At 39.0% G+C, this 22733-nt stretch overlaps 1 protein-coding gene and 1 long non-coding RNA gene across 2 annotated transcripts; both read left to right on the plus strand.

Annotated features, from left to right (window-relative positions):
• The first annotated feature begins 580 nt into the window (after window positions 1-580).
• CHAF1B (chromatin assembly factor 1 subunit B) lies at window positions 581-22194 on the plus strand. The gene is made up of 13 exons (XM_009282977.1): window positions 581-706; window positions 4554-4686; window positions 5434-5551; window positions 7093-7196; window positions 9446-9542; window positions 11244-11328; window positions 12334-12427; window positions 13053-13122; window positions 13202-13293; window positions 16738-16900; window positions 17191-17613; window positions 19111-19202; window positions 19709-22194. Exons 1-13 carry the CDS (start codon window positions 581-583, stop codon window positions 19819-19821), a joined length of 1710 nt encoding a protein of 569 aa, XP_009281252.1. The 3' UTR covers window positions 19822-22194.
• LOC103901987 lies at window positions 14098-15045 on the plus strand. The gene is made up of 3 exons (XR_657762.2): window positions 14098-14186; window positions 14812-14881; window positions 14961-15045. It is a non-coding gene; the product is annotated as an uncharacterized LOC103901987 (long non-coding RNA).
• Window positions 22195-22733: the final 539 nt, after the last annotated feature.

A 22733-nucleotide genomic window follows, 5' to 3' on the forward strand; every position in this document is an offset into this window, starting at 1 on the left:
GCTTGGGGGAGCGGCCCCTGGTAGCGGTGCCGCCTGGGGAGCGGCTCTGCCTTCCTCCTGCCCCCGCCGGGGCCTTCGTGCCTTTCCTTTGTTTTGGCTTCTCGGTGCTTCGCTGCTGGTACAGAAGTAGTTGTTACCCCGAGGGCTGGACGGGTGCGCCTAGTGCCAGTCCGGCGCTGCTCGGCGAGGGCTCACCCCCGCCAGGAGCTGGGGTAGGGCAGGGCCAGGGCAGCCGAGGGAGTGCAGGCACGCCCCGGGGCCGAAAGGGAGAAGCTGCCGTGTCTGCCCTCGGGATTTTCTGTTCACTGTAACCCTGCCCTGCGCTTCTGTCACAACACTTAATTCCACTGAGAGACATGGCTTTTCTGCCCTTCTCCTGCAGTGTCTAGGCAGTAACTTTAGCCATAATAAATCACGGTACTTAAAAATGGTCTTCCTTAAACCATCCTTCTGTCAGTTTCTGCAGTGAAATTGTTATGGGATCTGTCTGCAGTGCTTGCAAAACCTGCGCTAATTTTGATTGCCTTAGTCATAAGAAACAAGAGTTTATCCAGTATTTGCTCTGTTTTCTTCAGCAGATATGAAGGTCATCACTTGTGAAATAGTGTGGCATAATAAGGAGCCTGTTTACAGCTTAGACTTCCAACATGGAGCTGATGGGAAGATCAATCGACTGGCCTCAGCGGGTGTGGACACAGCCGTTCGTGTAAGTTTCAAACCTGTTTGTTTTGGTTTTGTAGCTGTGCAGAGCATGAAATGGTCTGTTATCCAAGGTATGAGATTATTGGCCTGTACGTGACACTGGTGGTGGATGGTTTAGGGAAAGAGTGTGAGATTGTACAGCTATATACAGAATGACTATTCTCCTTGCGTACTGTCCTTGAGTTCTGCTGCTGAGTGTTGAACTGTTATTTTTAGAAAATTACCTGCATTAACTGGTGGATGATACTCCTGAGTAGTAACTGCTAATTTAGGGCACAGTCTTGTGGGTTAATGAGAAACAACTGGTTTTAATTTCTTTACGTTCATCAAAGTTGAATTTTATCTGCTATTTTATAAGTACTCACTCGGCAGTATGAGATCTTTCTACAGCCCTTTCACTCAGCTTCACATGCAACTCTCCTAAGTAATTTTGTGTTGGTGTTAGCAAACTTTGTTAATCAGTTGTTCATCCTTTTGAGAATCACTTATCAAAATGTTGAATAGCACAAGCCCCAAAAGATGTGGCTGTAAGATTCACCTTTGCAAAATGAGGCAATTGTTTACTGTCTTCCAGATTCTTAATGCACGTGAGGACTGTCTGCATTGTTCAGAGATCTCTTGGTTTCTCTGAAAGTGTTAGCCCTAGTTGGAAAGCTTTGGGAAACTGCACTGGGTGAACCACATTCTTTTTATCTGTATGTTAGTCAACTCTTTAAATAAAGTTGGTGGACAAGTCAGGCACAGTTTCCTTTGCCGAGAAATACATTGACTCAATTTTTTAATTTATTTTTCTTTTAACAGCTTCTCTGTATGGAAGGTAGACATAGTGGTCAGAGTTTTTTGGGTCACCGTTAGAGCACTTCTGAAAAACTGACACATTTGCATCCCCTGTTTCTTGGAGCTGGGAATGAAACAGAGTAGGTTACCCATCACTGCTGGGCTGTTCATGTCATGTTTGAGTTCCTGTAGGTGACTTTGGTATCTGGGCCTGGTGATTTTCTGTAAAAAATTGGTTTTGTTTGTTTACTAAAATCTCTACTGCTAACCTTTCACTTTGAGACAGTTCCTCAAACTCATCCTGAAGGGTTCCAACCTGGGACCCTCCCTATGCTCCTTAGTAATGAGCTCCAATGCAAAAAATTCATGTAGGTTTTCTGCTATGTGTGTATGTACCTGTTTATCTAGTTATCTGTCTTTGCATCATAATTTTACATTTTAATTACCTTTTGGGCCTGCTCATGTTCTGTCAGGCTTCCATCATGTGATATATTTGAAGAAGAAATAAAAAATATTGCCATAAGGTCTAATGAGATGTGTGGAGTAATCACAGACAAAGAATAAGGTTTTCTTTTTGTATTACTGCTGCATTTTCTTCTGCATAGGGAAATGCTCTGTTTTAGCAGAGAATTTGAGTTATAAAGATCAGGTCTATACTTACAATTTGGAATGTCTGGATTGGATCTGGTTTTGTTCCTCAGGATCCTCAGTGCAGTATTTTGTGAAACATGCCAGTATTTGTTAATGTATTTATTAGCAAATTATTATGAATAGTAACTGCTGTGATATGTGCATGACTGGAATGCCTCTTTCTTTTGGAGATGATAAAAGGGATAAATATCATTAAAAATTAGGGGTTTACTCCAGTAACTGCAGCCAAAACTTTTCCCTTTGTCACTGGCAAGTTGAATTCTTACCTGACAGTGTATGCATTTCAGGGATTTTGGCTGTATATATAAATTACTGAATAAATATTTAAGTCATATTTATAAATGTACATGCTTTAGGGCCAGAAAATTTTCAGTGTTCTTTGACATAGAAGATACTGCTGCTGCATCTTCTTTCGGAAGACAATTGCATAAGGAGGGAAAGCTGGCAAAATTACAAACGTCTTTATTCAGGCTGCTTCATTGTTTGATATGTTCCTATCAAGGCCTGGTTGTTGGGGTTTTTTGGTTTGGGTTTTTTTTCTGAGCTGAATTGCATCCAAGAACAGATTATTTGAAACACCTAATGGGATTTAGCTCTCTGTGGCCTTAGTCCCATGATATAGGGACATAACAGTGTTGCTCTCGTGGCTGAATTGGGTCACAAGTAGAGCAGTAGGAGTGGCATCACTATGCCCTGCAAAAGTGAGAACAAGTGGGATCAGGAATTCCTTAAGCCAGCATTGCTGGAAGAGTGTCCATGTCATGCAACTGTCTTAATGCTGTGGTTATGATTGGTGGGGAACTGGAATTATTACAATTCTTGCTCAAATCATCTGTTTGAGACTGGTAAATCCATTGACCTTCAGGGTGTGCTGCAAAAATCTTCAACTTGCTCAGACTTCTAAAGAGAGCTAATACGTTTTTTTTTCTCCTGTAGTAATCGGGTTTGTTTTCAGACTGTTACTATTTGTGGTTGACGGATTTGTTAACAAGATACTGTAATTCCATACTGTTGAATCATTGTATTGATCAGGTCCCCTTGAAGCTAGAGGTTGTTAATGAATGAAGACAGAATGATGTCATGTGTTTGGGTTTTGGGGGTTTTTTTAATTTATTGGAAATACTCAATAATATATTTCATCAGACTAAAAAAATACTGCAGTACAATTGCAGCTTGTGGTGGGTTGACCTTGACTGGCCACCAGGTGCCCACCAAGCCACTCTATCACTCCCCCTCCTCAACAGGACGGGGAGAAAATACAATGGAAAAGCTCATAGGTCGAGATAAGGTCAGGGACAAGGACTAATTACTGTCATGGGCAAAACAGACTCAACTTAGGGAAATTATTTTAATTTATTGCCAAATAATAACAGAGTAGGATAGTGAGAAGTTAGAATAAAACTAAAAACACCTTCCCCCCCCCCCTTCCTCCCAGGCTCAACTTCACTCCCGAATTCTCCACCTCCTCCCCCCAAGCTGCGCAGGGGGATGGGGAATGGTGAACAAGTTCATCACTTGTTGTCTCTGCTGCTCCTTCCTCCTCACACTCTTCCCTGCTGCAGCATGGGGTCCCTACCACAGGACACAGTCTTTCACAAAGTTCTCCAACATGGGTCCTTCCCACAGGCTGCAGTTCTTTGCGAACTCCTCCAGCGTGGGTCCTTTCCGTGGCATACAGTCCTTCAGGAGTGGAGTGCTCCAGCATGGGTCCCCCACGGGGTCACAGTTCCTACCAGCAAATCTCCTGCGTGCCGTCCTCTTCACAGGCCACAGCTCCTGCCAGGAGCCTGTTCCAGCATGGGCTCTTCACGGGCTTCAGCTTCCTTCAGGGCACATCCACCTGCTTCAGTGTGGGGTCCTCCACAGGCTGCAGTGTGGATATCTGCTCTATCGAGGACCTCCATGGGCTGCAGGGGGACAACCTGTGTCACCATGATCTTCTCCAGGGGCTGCAGGGGAATCTCTGTTCCAGCATCTGGAGCACCTCCTCCCCTCCTTCTTCACTGACCTTGGTGTCTGCAGGGCTGTTTCTCACATTTTTCTTACTCTTCTCTCACAGCAGCTGTGTGCAGTGGTTTTTACCCTTTCTTAAATATGGTATCACAGAGGTGCCAGCAGTGGGACAGTCTTGGAGCCGACTGGAACTGGCTCTGTCCAACATGGGGGCAGCTCTTGGTATCTTCTCACAGAAACCACCCCTGAGGACTTCTCCCTGCCCCAGCTATCAGAACCTTGCCACATAAACCTAGTACACAGCCGTATCTTGTAGAGGGAAAATTCGTGGTGCCACTGCAGCTTTAGCTCTGAAAGTTTCAGATAAGTTTAGAATGACTGCCCAAGGAGTAAACTGTGGATTACTGAACTGGTGCATATATATTACATCTTGTTCCTGAAAAAACTCTCTGTAATGCTGTTGTAACTAGATATGGAAAGTGGAAAAAGGACCAGATGGAAAAGCAATTGTGGAATTCTTGTCCAACCTCGCCCGCCATACCAAAGCAGTAAATGTTGTGCGCTTCTCTCCAAGTGGTGAGATCCTAGCATCTGGAGGAGATGGTGAGTAATAATGTGTAATGAAGCCAATATAAAGAAGCTATGTTTATGCATCTGGTGAGTGAAGGGGGGAAAAAAAAAAACAACCAAATACAGGAACTTTTTCGTACCCCTCTAACACTTCCAGCTTTAGATTCACATTCCGATTATAATTAGTAAATGTGGGTCATGCAGTTCCTAAGTAACTTCTCACTGGCTGTGTGTCTGAGAGGCTCTTTTCTGGATATAAAGTAATTACTATCCCCATTTCCCAGATGGAGAGGTTGAATGGATTACCTAGTGTCATACTGGGAAGCTGTGGCAGAATTTGTAAATTAAGGCTCGTCTGTCCAGGGCCACGTGGGTTCTTCAGTCACAGTAAGGACAATATTAGATAGGCGTGTGCTCTCTGAGACAGAGCCAAGTGTTATCTGTCTTAATGGAAGATTTTTCAGAAGCCCAAAGTGCAGAACCATAGCCAGCTCTAATCAAAAGCAGACTGAAAGCTAACCATTTAACTCTCATCTTACACCTGGATATCTTAATCTTTTTTTAATTAGATAATTAAATAATAATAAAAAAAATACATTGATTAAAATCAGTAGCTCACACTGGAAGCTAAAGCAGTCTTGCACCTACTCTTGCCCACCTCAAAATAAGAACTGCTTTTCAGGTGTCTTATGTGAGATAATTGTAACGTTGAACTAAATGTAATGCATTAACAAAACAGTGAGTGGGAAAGAAAGAAGCTTCATATGATTTCTTCTACAGATGCTGTTATTTTATTGTGGAAGTTGAATGATAGCAAAGAATCAGAACCATTAGTTTTTCAGGATGAAGATGAAGCTCAGCTCAACAAGGAGAACTGGACAGTTGTTAAAACTTTAAGGTAGCTTAATATTTTATGAGTGTGTTTTCTGTTCAGTGTTTTTGATTCCCCAGTGGCTTTTATCATCTGATACAGTCTTCTGTTCAGTGTGTGTTGAACTTCAATGCTGTCTAAAATTCACTTGCTCTAATATTCGTACTTTTATTGTCTTTTAACATTTTTTTGATACAGTGCCAACCTACATCTTCTGTTAAGGCAGAAGATTTGGCGTTTATGTGACGTAACTTACATGTTCTGAAATTGGTTCCTGAGATTTGCAGTCACTTAAAGCTTAGCACAGAGATATATAAAGTAAATGTAAAGTTTTATTTACTAGCTTTATAGTGGAAATTTTGATCATTCTTAGAGCAAAAAGCATCAGTATATTAAATGATTCATGCAGTTTTGCCAGATGATAGCTGTGAGGCTCGACCGATCTTCTTCAACTAGTTCATTTTAATAGTTGAAAATCTACAGCGTTTGTTTCAGGTGTACAATGGTTAATAAAATATATACACTGTGCCTGCTAAGACTAAGTAAGCATTAGCTGATAGTGCCTAAGGCGTCAAACCACTGCTGGCAGTTGGACTACAACAGTCTTCTGTTCTCACTCTCAGCTGAAGACTGAAAGAAATTAGTAGTTCTGGACTCTGAAATGCATTTTGGATGAGCAATATGTATAATTCTGCCTTGCTTTCTGTGTAGTATCTGTTAAAAGTTTTGGTCTCTGTCTCTCTATACTGATAAAACCATTAAGAATTTACACTTGTTTACAAAATATAAACAACTCTGCTATCCATAACTGATACATTCCTTGCAACTGCTGAGGTTTATGTGAGAACAGTTTCAAAAGTGCTAGTGGGATTGCACGAAGCACCAGCATGATCCTTTAGGAACATTAGAGTTAATCTCTTAAAGCAAGCAAGCAAACCCAATCCCCCTTTCCTAAACTTGGTGTTGCAAATGTTTATTATTAAAGTTACCACGCTGTATGATAAGCCTTCAAACTACAAGCAATACAAATTGTTTTTGATGGAGCCCTTCTAGGTGGTTCAGAATATCTTGCAATGTTTGTTCAACTATATCTAAATCAACCTTAATTTTCTATTTCATGTGGTTCTGCTGAGTATGCATGTTTGTTTACTGCTTTTATAAAACCCATTAATATGCAGGAAAGTTTTCTTGAATAGTGACACTTCCTAATTACTTTGGTGTAGTGTTTTATTTTCTGTTTGTACAAATCCTAGAAACTTTCATTTGCAGAACTCTAGGTACAAATTCATGAATTGCTTCAAATGCAGTGTTTTCATTGTCTATGAAAAAACTGTTGAAAAGGGAGACTTATTTTGAGTAGAAGTAGGATGTGCTATTTTAAAATGTTCTACTGCCTTCTGAGTATAGAAGGTTTTTTTTAAAAGCTGAAGGTCGTATTGTTCATTTCACTTCAATGATACTTTATTTGCCTCTGATTTTTTTTTAACCTAAAAATGTACAAAACTCACTTTTACATGTAGCTATTAATTTTTAAATTAAGAATTGGTTTCTTCTCTTCTGGCTTCTAGAGGCCACTTAGAAGATGTGTATGATATTTGTTGGACCTCAGATGGAAATTACATGGCATCTGCTTCTGTAGATAACACAGCTATAATGTGGGATGTCAATAAAGGTAAATGCTACGTTTATCACTTGCTGCTTCAGTCCTGATGGAAGTGTCTCATGGTATTTATCAAAAGAGTTGAAAGCATCTTTTTTTGTGAGAGAACAGCCCACTTAATTGCTAGACTTCTGGGATTGTGAGGCAGATAGCCTAGCATATAAAGATACCCTCAGGCCAGCAAAATTTACACGTAAGTAATCTCTCAACCTTGGAGTATTCAGGAAGTAAACTTCACCCAATGTTTCCCCCCCCCCCCAGACTCCTACTCAAGCAACTTGTATATTACTTACTCCACCCCACACCCCAACAAACAAACAAAACTTGATTGGTATCAGGTAACTAACTACCTAGGTAAAAAATGGGAAGCGAGTATAGGATGCAGGCTCTGTTTCACAAGATATGACATATTTTTTTTTTAGGTTCCATTCAGCAAAACGCTTCTGTTCATGCTTATCCCACTGCAGTGGGTTTGCTTGTATTCTCCAAGAAAGGCCCATCTGTAGAAGTTCTGGTAGTAACCAGCTAGGTTAGGTGGCTTTACAATGGCTTAATGTTTTCTTATTAGCAGTGTAATCATTACTTTTGCTTTTAATTTAATGTGGAAATACTTAACTTTCTCTCAAGTTAACCTTTTATTTCACATTTCTAATATTTAGTGTCTAATTAGGAAAAATAAAGTAGAATCCAGTTTAATTTTTCAGTGCACGCACGCATGAAAATATGAATGTTCTGCTGCTGACATTTTTGTGTTCTTGGTTTGGGTGCTTAATGTGCCTCCCATCCGAACTGTCACATATACTTCTTTAAAAAAGTCTTTACCATAAATACATGAATGTTCAATTAAGAGTGTGTGCTCAGAGCGTAAGTATGTGTAGGGGCAGCGTGACCAAATGTCTCTTGCATCTCGGACTGCTTGTAACAACTTTAAAGGGACATATCTATTAGACTTATTACTAAAAAAAGCTGGATGGCCTCTTAAGCTGATACGTTACTTATATGTAATGTTTTCCATTCTCACTGCTTTCTTTTAGCATGCAATTAATGCCATGGAGGGCATTTTGTGTCTTCTAGGCAGAGAGACAACTAGTAAGTTGGAAGTAAGAAGCCATTACTGGAAAACGTAGGCTTTGTGATTGAAGTTGTAGGTACATTGAAGGAAAGAGTTTCAAGGATAGCTTCCAGTAATACCCAGGTTAAAAGATTGCATGGTTTTAAAAAAAAAATGGCTGGAAGAAAATCAATAGTAAAAGTCCATGGGGCTGTTTAGGACAAAGAGAACATCACTGGCTTAAGAAGTCCTTGAGGTACAAATTGTTGGCAACTTAGAGGGTATCCTGTAGAAATACCATTACGTGTTTGCTCTGTTCTTATACTCTGGCATCTGTTGTTGGCCACTAGCTGAAACAGAATACTGCAACAGAAGGACTTTCGGTATTATGCAGCACGGCCTCAACCCTGTTTGTGTAATCTTTTTGAAGAGCTATTGTCTTTGAAACTTGTCAGCTTATAGTATTTCTTTGCAACAAAGCAACACTATACTAATATAAGAAAGACCTCTGTCCCTAGTATTCAAAACAAAGTATTTAATGAGTTTATCTGTAACTTTACCTCATCACAATGGTTTGGATCTGAGATATTCAACTGTGGAACATCAGTGCAGTCAGGGAACTGATGTGTTTGAGAGATCTTCATGACAGAGTAAGCTGTGGAAGAACTTGAGTTAGCACTGCTGTAGAATTGTTTCTGAAAGCTGCCCGTGTGTAAGCGTCAGTCAGCATTATGTAGTATATTTTTTTCACTGCCTGCTCAGCAGGGTAGGTGAGTTTATACAGCCCTAGATAGGAGAGCCTGGCTGTCTAACCCCAGCTGAAAGTTATGTTTTAACGCTGGAATTTCTGGCTCGGTGTTCAGCCAAATTCAGTTAGCTGTTGAACAGCTAGACTTGCTTGAAAAATTTTTCTAAATCACAAAGGTTTTGAAATATACTCATCTTGCATGTTTAATGCCTAAGCCAAGCTGCTTATCTGAGTTAGTTTGTAGGGAACAAGCCTTAAATTGGCATGTCATAATTTACTGTACTTGTGAAGATTCTAGAAATAAAGCAACTCTTTCAGATATTCTTATCAGGTACCATCAAGTTAACAGTTTGTGTGTTTAAAAAATGATTTTGAAACATTTTGTCTTGTTTTATTTCTGAAATGAAGAAATGTTTTAAAACACATTTGCATTTAGAATCTGGAAACTGTTTGTAATTTCAGGACAGAAGGTTTCAATATTAAATGAACACAAGAGTTACGTCCAAGGAGTAACCTGGGATCCTCTAGGCCAGTACATTGCAACTCTGAGTTGTGATAGGTGAGCTGTTGGTCTAAGTGTTTTGTCTTAGTGCTCTTTCTTACTTGAGGATGAATTAAAAGCAAGTGTATGGGATAAATGTGACTTTTCTTTTAATTTTATTCAGGTTGTTCTGTAGGAAGGTTGATGTGAAATTAAAACGATACTTTAGTTAATCTTTTGCTTGTGGTAAATGATTCCTGAAGTCCGAGTGTCCTCTAAGCAGCAAATAAGCTTACATAAACTTGTGTAGAAATTTTTCTTCAGGAAGTAAGTTTTCATGGTATTGATCATTAGAGATACCAAATACATCGTAAGGGTGCTGCGTTCTCTGGTTGATAATGAGCTAATAAGTTCATCCTTGTTGTTTTACAGAAAGATATAAGCAGGTTAAGAAATCAGTTAAAATGTTTTTCCACTGATATCTTTCTTTTGCCCTCTCGTTCCCTCTATTGCCAACAGCTTTGTAAGTGACATCATTAGGAAAGCAAAACACACACTTCATAAACTTGGCCCTTGTCATAACTTTGAGTTGAGCTTAAACTGTTTAGGGCATGTGTGCTGCTCTGAAGGGTTTGCAGCTGGCTAATAAATGCATGTCATCTGGCACCCGCTGCAAAGAAAATTGCTGTAATAGTGGAAAAGTAGTTTTGATTTAAGATTTGCAGTAGGCCTAGAAAAATGGTAAGTTAATGGTGACTAGGTCATTGTGACCCTCTGCCTTCTGATAATCAATTATGTGAAATTTGTGTGCCTTTATTAAAATGAACAGCAGTGAAACACAAGTAATAGAATGATGCACAAGTTTTTCTTGGAGTGAAGTTGCAAGCGAGGGCATGAACTAATCTGAAGAGGGGAAATCTCCCACCCCCTCAGGTTTCAGACACTTTTCTGCAAACTTAGTGAATAGCATTGGCTCAGCGGGAGTCTAACAGGAGCCAGGCCAGTTGCCAGGACTGGGCAGCCACCAGCCCGGGGTGGGGAGACCTCTTCCTCCTTTTGGCAGACCAGCTTAGCTGTATGACATCCAGAGCCAGTAGTTCCACAACTGTCTCAAACTGTCTGCCACAGCCTTGCCTTCTATTTTCTCTTCCTAGCTCTGTCCAGAACTCTTTGTGGACCTGTTTCAGCACATTAAATCAGCAGAAAGCTGTCTATTTTTTGTGTTACGTTGGTTTTCTGCCAGCCTAACAAGCCAACGTAACTCGGTGAAGGTCAGAGCTGGCAGAAAGGAGGGGGTGGTGGGACGAGCAGTTGACTTTGCTTAGGCTACCGGCTGTTTTAGTGAGATGAAGTCAGGGGAGTTCCAACGTTCTGTACAGAGACGTACTCCAATTTCATTTATTCCAAAGGAAACTGAAGCATAGAGATGTAGCTAATTGTCTTTGAGGTGAGTTCCCACTCCGCAGGAACATAATGGCTACTACAGCACAGGTAGGAATGGCGTGGCTGGTCACTGTCCGCTAATTCCCTCATTCTTCCACGAATGCCTATGCTGGCACTTCGCAAACCTTACTGAGTCAAATAATTGTCAGTGATCCACTGGTTATTTAGCCATCAAAACATGTCCACCCGGTGGTGTCTCCTGAATGGAGTTACAGTTAATGTGTGATTGTCATTTATATTTGGCAGTCCTGACTGAGAAGTGAGGTGCCGTAGTGCTGTGTGAAACTTGGGGTGAAAGGAAGCTGTTCGTAGCTAACTGTGCTCTCCACCATGTAGGGTCCTGCGGGTATACAACACGCAAACCAAGCGTGTAGCATTCAATGTTACCAAGATGCCATCCGGATCAGGAGCTGAAGGAGAGGTACATTGTTCTGCTACTAATGGTACTGGAGAATGCGCTGGGTGCTATTTTATGTGAGTTGTTCTAGTCTATGAAACCAAAGGGGCAAATATTTTCCATTCAAGTAATCACTGTATCAGATATTTTTGTCTCTCTCTCACCTTTGCGTTTTGTAAACAGAGACCGCTTCAGGTTTCCTCGAACATTAAAGAAATGACTAAGAATGAACACTTGCAAGTTCAGCTGATTAAAGTAGTAACACAATGTCTTTGGTTGTAAATGTTAAAAACGGTGTGGAAAAAATATTGTGCATAGTGAATTCTTAATAGGAAAAACTTCAAACATGTCTGTCAGTAGCTGTAAGTTTATTGCTATGTATTATCCATTAATAATATTTTAAAGTCAGCAGCCTGAAATTTTCAAAAAGGTAGTCTGATTTTTAGGAAAAATATGAATTAGTGAAAATTTAGGAAATTCTCTCTAACCCTAAGAGGGAAAACAAAGAGCTTTTTTCCCCCAAACAGTTCTAAGTGATAGTAAAATAACACCTCCAAGCTGGCTATAACCTTTTTAATTCCTTCTATTCCTTTTCTTTTTTTGTGAAAACATTTGTAAGTTTTATAGAGACTAAAAAGAACAGGTGAGAGAGGGTGTTTTGCCATTATAGAAGTTCTCTTTAAACCTCTACTATTAGAGTTAAAAAATGCCTAAGTTCAGGCTTTTACGTTGACTACTAAATAATGTTGTTCTCCAGGTTATTACTATTTTTTGATTACTGGTCTAATGTGACTGCTCTTGGAGTCTTTTGATTAGTAGCTGAAGAGGGATCAAGGACTATTTTTCTTGGCTGTGAAGAATTTATAGCACAGCAGAAAGTGAGTTTGAAGGTGCTGTGGTTTTTAAAACACTTATCTTTTATTTAAAAAGTTCCATCAGGTTGGATTGTACAACTGGATGGTTTTTCTCACTTGAATTCCAGCTGACACGTTCATGGCACTTTGCACAATCATATTTTCAATGTTCCAGGCTAGGAGCTATCGGATGTTTCATGATGACAGCATGAAGTCATTTTTCCGCAGGCTCAGTTTTACTCCTGATGGCTCCTATTTACTCACTCCAGGTATGTGAGAATGTGTACTATAACTTACATTGTATCTGTTATGCTCTAGTTTGAATGTGCATCAAGATTGCTTTCAAACTGCTAGGGGATGCTTATTTGTCTTAATTATGCCATTCCTCATTCTTCCTATTGAAGAAAATAGAGACTCCATATACTCTTCCATTAGTAGTCCAGAATATCAACTTTCTCCTGTGAAAAAAATTATATTTATGGCATTTTTCTGAACTGAAACATGTAAATTGCGACAATACAGCTCTGTTAAAATAGAAATGAAGAATAATGAGCGGTTTCTTTTGAGTGGTTTCTCTTTGTTTGTATCCTTTCTTATGAACATTCTGCAGTCATAGTAAAAATAACATTGCAAGGAGGGGATCAGTTTGCCCATATAAGCACTGCTTTTATAGATGTCTGGCAACATCAAAAAGAAGCTTTGAGGGGGAAGTATATAAGGGAAACAAAACCAGCACTAAATAAATATTTGGGATGCCTTTTTAAGTTGTGTTCAGGTTGCACAGCTCTTGCCCAACTGACAGGCCTAATTCCTGAAATAGAATGTTTATGGACATAAAGTGTGTACTCAGTACCTTTGAGTTGATGAGTAATGTCTTAACCTTTATTTTTGCAGCTGGCTGTGTTGAATCAGGAGAAAATGTAACAAACACCACGTATATTTTCTCCAGAAACAACCTTAAAAGGTAGAGTTTAATAAGATCAAAATATCTTTTTATTAAAAAAAAAAATGCTGTTTTCTGAAATACTGATTCTTTATAAAAGGCCCGTGGGTCACCTGCCATGTCCTGGAAAGGCAACTCTTGCTGTTCGCTGCTGCCCAGTCTACTTTGAGTTGAGACAAGCATTTAATAAAGGTACTGTAAATCCTTCAGGGAGTATGATTTTACAGCAAATATGTGAAAAGGCCAACGTGGCTGTTTACTATTTTATGCCCTAGCCTTTTAACATTCTGTTAAGATAGTGTTGTACCACATCTTAGAAGCTGTTTCCTGATTCTAAGACCCTGAATCCACCTTAAGTACCTTGTGAGTAGCTTTTGATATTGTGGATAAACGTTCTTACTTGGCCTCTTAGGCTACAGAAACACTGTTTAATATTTTTCTTTAACTTTTAACCATCTTGTGTGAGTAAAAGTAACCCCCAAACAGTTCTAAGTGATAGTAAAATAACACCTCCAAGCTGGCTATAACCTTTTTAATTCCTTCTATTCCTTTTCTTTTTTTGTGAAAACATTTGTAAGTTTTATAGAGACTAAAGAACAGGCCTGAGAGAGGGTGTTTTGCCATTATAGAAGTTCTCTTTAAACCTCTACTATTAGAGTTAAAATTAAATGCCTAAGTTCAGGCTTTTACGTTGACTGTTAAATAATGTTGTTCTCCAGGTTATTACTATTTTTTGATTACTGGTCTAATGTGACTGCTCTTGGAGTCTTTTGATTAGTAGCTGAAGAGGGATCAAGGACTATTTTTCTTGGCTGTGAAGAATTTATAGCACAGCAGAAAGTGAGTTTGAAGGTGCTGTGGTTTTTAAAACACTTATCTTTTATTTAAAAAGTTCCATCAGGTTGGATTGTACAACTGGATGGTTTTTCTCACTTGAATTCCAGCTGACACGTTCATGGCACTTTGCACAATCATATTTTCAATGTTCCAGGCTAGGAGCTATCGGATGTTTCATGATGACAGCATGAAGTCATTTTTCCGCAGGCTCAGTTTTACTCCTGATGGCTCCTATTTACTCACTCCAGGTATGTGAGAATGTGTACTATAACTTACATTGTATCTGTTATGCTCTAGTTTGAATGTGCATCAAGATTGCTTTCAAACTGCTAGGGGATGCTTATTTGTCTTAATTATGCCATTCCTCATTCTTCCTATTGAAGAAAATAGAGACTCCATATACTCTTCCATTAGTAGTCCAGAATATCAACTTTCTCCTGTGAAAAAAATTATATTTATGGCATTTTTCTGAACTGAAACATGTAAATTGCGACAATACAGCTCTGTTAAAATAGAAATGAAGAATAATGAGCGGTTTCTTTTGAGTGGTTTCTCTTTGTTTGTATCCTTTCTTATGAACATTCTGCAGTCATAGTAAAAATAACATTGCAAGGAGGGGATCAGTTTGCCCATATAAGCACTGCTTTTATAGATGTCTGGCAACATCAAAAAGAAGCTTTGAGGGGGAAGTATATAAGGGAAACAAAACCAGCACTAAATAAATATTTGGGATGCCTTTTTAAGTTGTGTTCAGGTTGCACAGCTCTTGCCCAACTGACAGGCCTAATTCCTGAAATAGAATGTTTATGGACATAAAGTGTGTACTCAGTACCTTTGAGTTGATGAGTAATGTCTTAACCTTTATTTTTGCAGCTGGCTGTGTTGAATCAGGAGAAAATGTAACAAACACCACGTATATTTTCTCCAGAAACAACCTTAAAAGGTAGAGTTTAATAAGATCAAAATATCTTTTTATTAAAAAAAAAAATGCTGTTTTCTGAAATACTGATTCTTTATAAAAGGCCCGTGGGTCACCTGCCATGTCCTGGAAAGGCAACTCTTGCTGTTCGCTGCTGCCCAGTCTACTTTGAGTTGAGACAAGCATTTAATAAAGGTACTGTAAATCCTTCAGGGAGTATGATTTTACAGCAAATATGTGAAAAGGCCAACGTGGCTGTTTACTATTTTATGCCCTAGCCTTTTAACTGATTCTTTATAAAAGGCCCGTGGGTCACCTGCCATGTCCTGGAAAGGCAACTCTTGCTGTTCGCTGCTGCCCAGTCTACTTTGAGTTGAGACAAGCATTTAATAAAGGTACTGTAAATCCTTCAGGGAGTATGATTTTACAGCAAATATGTGAAAAGGCCAACGTGGCTGTTTACTATTTTATGCCCTAGCCTTTTAACATTCTGTTAAGATAGTGTTGTACCACATCTTAGAAGCTGTTTCCTGATTCTAAGACCCTGAATCCACCTTAAGTACCTTGTGAGTAGCTTTTGATATTGTGGATAAACGTTCTTACTTGGCCTCTTAGGCTACAGAAACACTGTTTAATATTTTTCTTTAACTTTTAACCATCTTGTGTGAGTAAAAGTAAATAACTTGGCTTAGCACTAAAGGAGTGGCCCAGTGAAATGTTTTCTGTTAGTCTCAACTACCTGCATCACAGAAGCACCAGAGAGTTGGTGTAGTTTGCAACAACCATTGCTGTTTATTCAAGGAAGCCAAACCTGAAGCAGTGCTGGTGTTACTGGCCGGAACAGGAGTTCCGAGGTGGGGAAAGGATTGTATGAAGTTGCATGAGAACTTACCCGGAGATTGAAATCCAGCCTTATTGTGAGCCCAGTGGGTCCAGGAGTGTTTATATTTTAACAAGACCAGTCTTACTCTGGTGAAAAGGCAGAGCTTTGCTCCTTTCTTTAGAGGGTCAATCTGTAGTATTCCTTACAGGATTTAGAGATCACCTGTTGTTGTGTTCTGTTATTTTCATTGTCATCTTTAGATCCATCATAATAGTGTGTTGCAAAGTAGGGAGATGAGTGTCTGCTGTTGGTCTCTGTAGCTCCTCTAAACGGAGTGTTTAGTTTCTGCAACATACACCCAGAGAAGTGAAAATCTAAGACAGTCTAGAAATCTATAGATATGAGTATGTTACATTATGTTAATGTTAATGGCCTCTCTGTTTCAGTGTGCAGCTTCCATAATCACTGTAGAGCTGAACGGGAGCCCTGTATACTAGGAATTTCTGAAAGCAGCTAGCTAGCACTCAGCTTCCAGTAGAAGTTGGAATAATCTGCCCTTACAAAGAACTCATGTTGCAATGATAAGACTAGCTAGGAGCTGAACCCAAGATAACACAAATAGAGCTATATCCATTGTTTTGACTGAGTCATACAGAATATAATGTGGTGGTATAAATTTGTCGTGACCTTGATTTACACTATATCCTAAGGTGTGTTTGGACTTTTATACTCAAGTGCATATAAATATGCTGAAAAATTTCAGCTGGAAAATATATGACAAACTTTACAAAACAAAATAATAGCAATCCAGATGGACAAATTCTGGCCAATTTCTCTGTCTTAAGCTAAGGCAATAGAGGGCAAACTTCAGGCAACAGAATTGTTAGTGCTTGACATTAAACTTTACATTTTATAGAAGCGCTGTCTTCTCAGCTGTTACCTTGATACTGATTAATAATGAAATCTTTATTTAGATTCATGACTAAGCTAGTGCAGTTACTACCTTGCAATTAATAGAAAAGAGAATTCTCAATGTGTTCATTTCTTTGCATTCTAGATGAAATCAGTCAGAAATCAGCTCCTGCTCTATTTAATCTTCCCTATCGATTGGTGTTTGCTGTTGCTTCAGAAGATTCTGTGCTTTTTTATGATACTGAGCAGTCCTTCCCCTTTGGTTATGTTTCTAACATACATTATCACACCCTGAGTGACATTTCATGGTAGGTAATTGTTATATTGTTAAGATTTGTTGTGATGGAAATGTCCCTTTTACATGTTGAAGTTCTGCACACCAGAGAGATTAAATCAGATGCGAAGGCCAGAATTGAAGATCTTTTGTTCATTTGGATTGGATATCTTTCACTTGACTGCAGTTTTATTTAAATGTATACATGTACTTGGGGAAGGGATGAGGAAAAGTCAGGTACAGCATGTGTTATAGATGGGAGGGTGAGGGTTGAAGAAAAGTTCTGACCTTTCCTCTTAATGGAAAAAAACAAATCACAAATAGGTCCAGCGATGGAGCCTTTCTTGCTATTTCTTCCACGGATGGATACTGTTCATTTGTTACCTTTGAGAAGGATGAACTGGGAATACCATTGAAGGAGAAGCCACAGATAAATGTCAGGACTTCTGGTGCAACAGAGAAGAAAGTGAAAAAGAGCCAGTCGCACAAAGTCATTTCCCCAGGCTCTAGGCTGACAGAGGGGACTCCTCCCAGCAGGGCCACTGATCCCAGCACTCCCACCCTCCAACCTAGAACACCCACAGCTGCCGGTAAGGACTTGCCTTCCACACCTGTTGGCATAAAAAATGTTCCAGTCTCATCGTCAGATGAGAGGAAGATCAGCCAGCCAGCCAGCCAGAGCACTAAAGTAAACCAGCCCAGGAGGATTACTCTCAACACTTTACAAGCATGGAGCAAAACACCAAGGTGAGATTTATATTGCCATTTCCAGTCATAAGTATGAAGGCCAAGACAAGCTGTGCTTGGGCTACGTTTAAAGGGTTGGAGTTTAGACATAAATTCCCATCCCTGTGTCTTGGTTGTAACTGTCTTGACATGGAACTTTTTGTTCCAGTTATACTGTAGCTGAAAGGTCAAAATGTTTCCTGAATCCTAAATATACAGCTTTTATATATCTGTCTGAAATGTGAGGTGGTAGCAAAGTTAACCTGACCATTGCGCCTTGTCCATGTGGCAGCAACAGGTGTCTGTCTTAAGGTCCCATTTTCTGTGCAAAGATGGTACCTGAAGCCTTCAGCTGACAAGAGCTATTTAAAGACTTTTCTGACAAGAAATATTTTAAGAAGTAAAGAGTGCAAGTCTAGACAGGCCCTCAGTGTTGCACAGTCATGGGTGTGGGACTTAATGCATTGATTGAGGTTATTTCCTAAGGTGAAGATCTAGGTTTTTAGAAGTTGCCTGTAAGCCATGTATTGATTGTCAAACAGCCTGCAATATAAGATCCTGAGCTGGTGTGCAACAGTAAGGAGACAGCTGTGCAATTAGAGATCTAGACCTTGTCAGCAAAACAAGGCTATTTTATAATTAAAGGAAATTATTACAACTTCTCATAGGAATGTTTTAATTAGTAGGTGGCTAGGGAAGAAGTGATGAACGAGAAAGCAGGATAGTAGATTATATCCACAACCGCAAAGAAAAATCTTGGAGATGATGGCTTTCTACACACGGCTGTTCATCTGTACTGGAACTAACAAGTCAAAGGGTTGTAGGTTGTTGAAAGTGACTTTTGCCTGGAGGGTGAGGTGACTGATGGAGCTAATTAATCTTTTTCTTTTGGAGAGAGAGAGAACCTGTATTTAATCGTATCAACTGATTATGCCATGAGTGTCATCTTGTAGTAGCATGCATGGTGCTACTTGTAAGACTTTTTTTTTATGGTTCAATCCTCTGCTGCTTTTGTGCTTAATTTAAGTGCCATCCAGAAGAGATTTAGCAGAAGAATATAGATTTGCAGTAATTGTTAGTGGACCTCAGCGGGCAAAATAATTCCCTAGAGTTTTATGAATCTAAAATGTTAACATGGACAGGGCTAGGGAATAGTAAGCTCTTCCAGTGGAACTGGAAGACTTACCAGGTGCCAAGAAACAGGTTAAAATCCCTGCCTTTGCAGCCAGTCTTAATTTTAAAATATTTGACCAAGACACTGTGCTCTGAAGGTGAGTATCAAGCATCGTGCCACGTATAACATATGCAGAAGTACTTTCTAGTGGAAAAGATCACTAGTGGTATTTAAAGTACTTCTAAAAAATGCTCTGTTCAATATATAACAAGAAAAAAATGCGTAATAAAGTATATCTAAACTACATTTAAATTTAACTGATTCTATCTGACGTAAATCTTTAAATAAAGTATTTGTGGAAATGATGGCTTTAAAGCAATTGAACTGTTTCTGCTCTTTTAAAGGAGAGTAAACTTGATTCCACTGAAGCCAGATACGCCAGCCTCTGCATATACAGATACAGTTCCTTTACCTCCTTCCTCAGAACAGGAACATGGTAAGCTTTTGTGGCTGCTAATATCCAGCAAAGTCTTTTGCCAATCAGTTCTTTCCATGATAGACTTCTGTAATAAGCTATAAGCTTATAACACAAGCACAGTCAAGCACACACCTAAACCTAGTTGCAGATTCTAAAGCTTCTTCATTGTCTTGGTGTGTTTGAAAGGTGCTTTTGACGATATGAAATGTGTTCTCACTGTGGTTGCTCTTGGGCAGCTGCTTATGTGACAATATGTCACTACAGTTTTCATAGTAATGGGCACATTAGCTGACACTGAAACCAAGAAGAGTAAATTCATTTGGATGTAATGTCCTCCAAGTCCTACAGGTGAGTTTTAAAGACCCTTGTACTTTCAGCACATCATTGTTTCAGATGCTAGACTCTCAAACCACGGTTGGTTTTTTTTTTGGTGAGTGCTGCATTGTTTGTGATTCAGCAAACCAATTTACTTTCTTAATCTGGATTTACTTAGCTCAAATGATTTTCCTGTCTGCCTGTTTCAGAGAGGCCATTACCGTCTGATGACAGCCTTCAAAATCCCCCAGCATCAAAACGTCCTAGAACTGAGGAAATGTCTCTTTCTGCATCTGCTGAAGATCAAATCAGTTGCGATTGAAAGAAATAAAGCCTAAGCTTTTAGTAGACTCTTCACAGTCTGAAGGTGATGCAGCTGTATCTGAGAGTCCTTTTCTTTTTGCAAATGTTAAAGCCTCAATTCCTGATTAAAGTACCATATGCATATTTGACGTAGTGCTGTGAAGAAGGAGGCTGGCAGTAGAAGATGCAGGTTTCAGGAATTTGTAGCTTTGCAGAAGACATAGTTGGGAAGTGACTTCTAATTGCGTTTCTACTTCTTGAAGACAGCATTCTTCAAGAAATGCCACAGTTTAAGGAAATCAGGGAAATCTGGGTATTGGAAAGCCATACAGTAACTTAAGTGTCTCCATCAAAGTCCCTAAGTTGATGTTTATAAAGTATTATGTCTTCCAGCAACCTGTCTGGCAAAAGAATAGAATTTTTAAGGACTTAATCATAATGATTTAATGTGGTTTAAGACAAAAAAAAAAAAAATAAACTGTTTCATTCAAGCATTTCTTGGCTTATATGTTTAGCAATGTGCAGAATAATTCATGCTCTCCAGTGCATGTGGAATGGAAGCTGATGTTCAGATGCTCTGAATGCAGCAGCATACAATATGACTGATATGGTTGAAACAGAAATCAGAACTTGTAACTGCAAGAAAGCGAAAGGAAGAAACCCTCTGAAGACCTGTTATAAGCATTAAACATCGGAAGAAAGTTCTTAATTGTTTAGTTTCTGTATTTTAAAAAAATGCAGACATGAGATTTTCCTGAGGCAGCAGGATTTAGTATACAAGTTTCCCCCTTTTCATTTTTCCAAATCTTAAATCCCTTAGCCAGTAAAACATAATATAAATCCAGTGTATATTAAATTTCTAAAAGTTTGTTTCTTTTTAGCATTTAATACTTGCTATGTAATTGAACTTAAGACATGCAGATTGAAAACAATGAGACCAAAATAATTGAAAATCACTACACTTGATTTTCTGTGGTGTGCAGACCTAGCCTCCAGAAGTAGAATGCTCAGCCACAGTATTCTGAGCTTGTCCACTTCATTTTCTTTAACATCATGTACTTGTTTTTAAAAAGTAAGATAATTCTTAAAATGTGAATAGTCATTCTAGCTGATAATGGCATGTAGAAGTTTTAAACAGAATTTTCTCTTATGACTTAGCCTATTTGTCTGTCATCTGAAGTTCTACAACACACAGGAGGGGAAAGCTGCAATTCACATTAAAGCTCTTTGACTTTCATTCTTCCCTGGATTTGGTGGGGTTTGAGGTGTGTAACTTACTTCGTATTTGTTTTCTGTCAGTTTCTAAGAAAGTGGACTAATACTTTAGAAAAGCAGAAATACAGATGTTTCAGAAGTGATTCATAAAAATATCATAAGGAGGAAATACTAACAAATACCTATGTCAGAGTGTTTCAAGCAAATGAAGTACGTTGCCTACAATTCAATTTCAACAGAAATTAATGAGCAAAGAGTTGTAGGAAACTGACTGTGTCTTTGCTTTCAACCACTGAGATGAGAATGGAGCTTCATTAGACTTACCCAAACCTGTTTTTTCTTCTAGTGAGGAATATAAAGACTCAATTACCAAGCAAAGCCACATCTAAAACTCTTTTTCTCCCAAAGGTTTATAGAGAGATCTAAATTAAACCTTGTAGAGCTATCTGAATTGATAGCTAAAGCAGATATTTGTAACTAACATGCATTGCTGGACTTGCTATTTTATGTTTTGTCCAGTTTGAGTTACAAGAATACTAGTATTTCACCTTTTTGTGGGACAGTGACCCACTTACTACAGTACTGCAGTGTTTTGTTTTGTGCACTGCATAGGATCCTTTGAATTCATACTTCTAAATACTAATTGCAAAGCTATCCTGATAGGTATTCTCAGACCTCTTTTTTTTTTTTTACCACAGTGTATTTCAATGTAAACTACTCTGTTGAAAAATAGTAGGTTAGGTATATTATTTTAGTGTTAATTGGCATATGTGGTCTATGTGATCTTCAGATGCAATTAATTGCCAGAGTATTCATCTTTATTTCATACCATAATCATTCAGGTGACATCCATGTTTGTTTATATGGTCGCTTAGCTTATTTTCGCTCTGCCTTGCAATCTAATTGGAGCCGTAAGCTTAATGTGGCTTCCACTGCTTCCGTCTGGAACTTACTTCCTCATCATGATACCTGTCAGAATGCTCTACCTGGTATTTCGTCTTCCCTGATAGGGTTTTTTCTTTCCTTTAGTTCTAGTTGTCTCTTGCCACTATGATTTCCTACTTCTCTGTTTATTCTGTTACTACCTTGTTGTCAAATTTATACAGCACTAGGTTTTTAACCTTTTTCTATAAATGGATGCCATCGTTCATATAATAAATTACTATCTTTAACACTGTGACAGTCAGAACTGTAGATTCCTCTTTTTTGTGATCCCTGTTTCAGTCTCCAAGGGGCCATCCCCACATAACATTCATACTTAAGACACTGAAAACTATTCTCACACTGTTTATAGAAAGTGGGTTCATGTTTTGTTCTCAGTCATGCACTAGAGACTGCTCCAAGACAGAACGTGCCCAGTGCTGTTTCTATTCTTTCTTCATAAGGTGATGTATTACATAGACATAATTCTTTCAAGGGTGCTCTTTAGTCCAGGTTTGACTTAAATGTTAATTTTAATTGGCCAGCTGAAGTGTTCGTAGTTCAAATGGACCCTGAATTCATATTCCAACTGTGAACGTGGTGTACGTGTCATCTTCTTAGGTCACATTTTGCTCAGTGCCTTCTGTAAGGATCTCATCCGCTCTAAGGACTATTATCCTGCTTGTGCTATCTTGATGAGATAGCATTATGGAAAAACGCCCTGTCTACATCTTTTGACCTCGCAGCAGTAAGAAGAGGGAGCTGAACTCATAGAAGTAACTTCTGTAAGAGGCA

This window comes from Aptenodytes forsteri, unplaced genomic scaffold (genome assembly GCF_000699145.1).
Source record: "Aptenodytes forsteri isolate BGI_AS27 unplaced genomic scaffold, ASM69914v1 Scaffold2, whole genome shotgun sequence".
In the NCBI taxonomy this organism is placed as follows: domain Eukaryota; kingdom Metazoa; phylum Chordata; class Aves; order Sphenisciformes; family Spheniscidae; genus Aptenodytes; species Aptenodytes forsteri.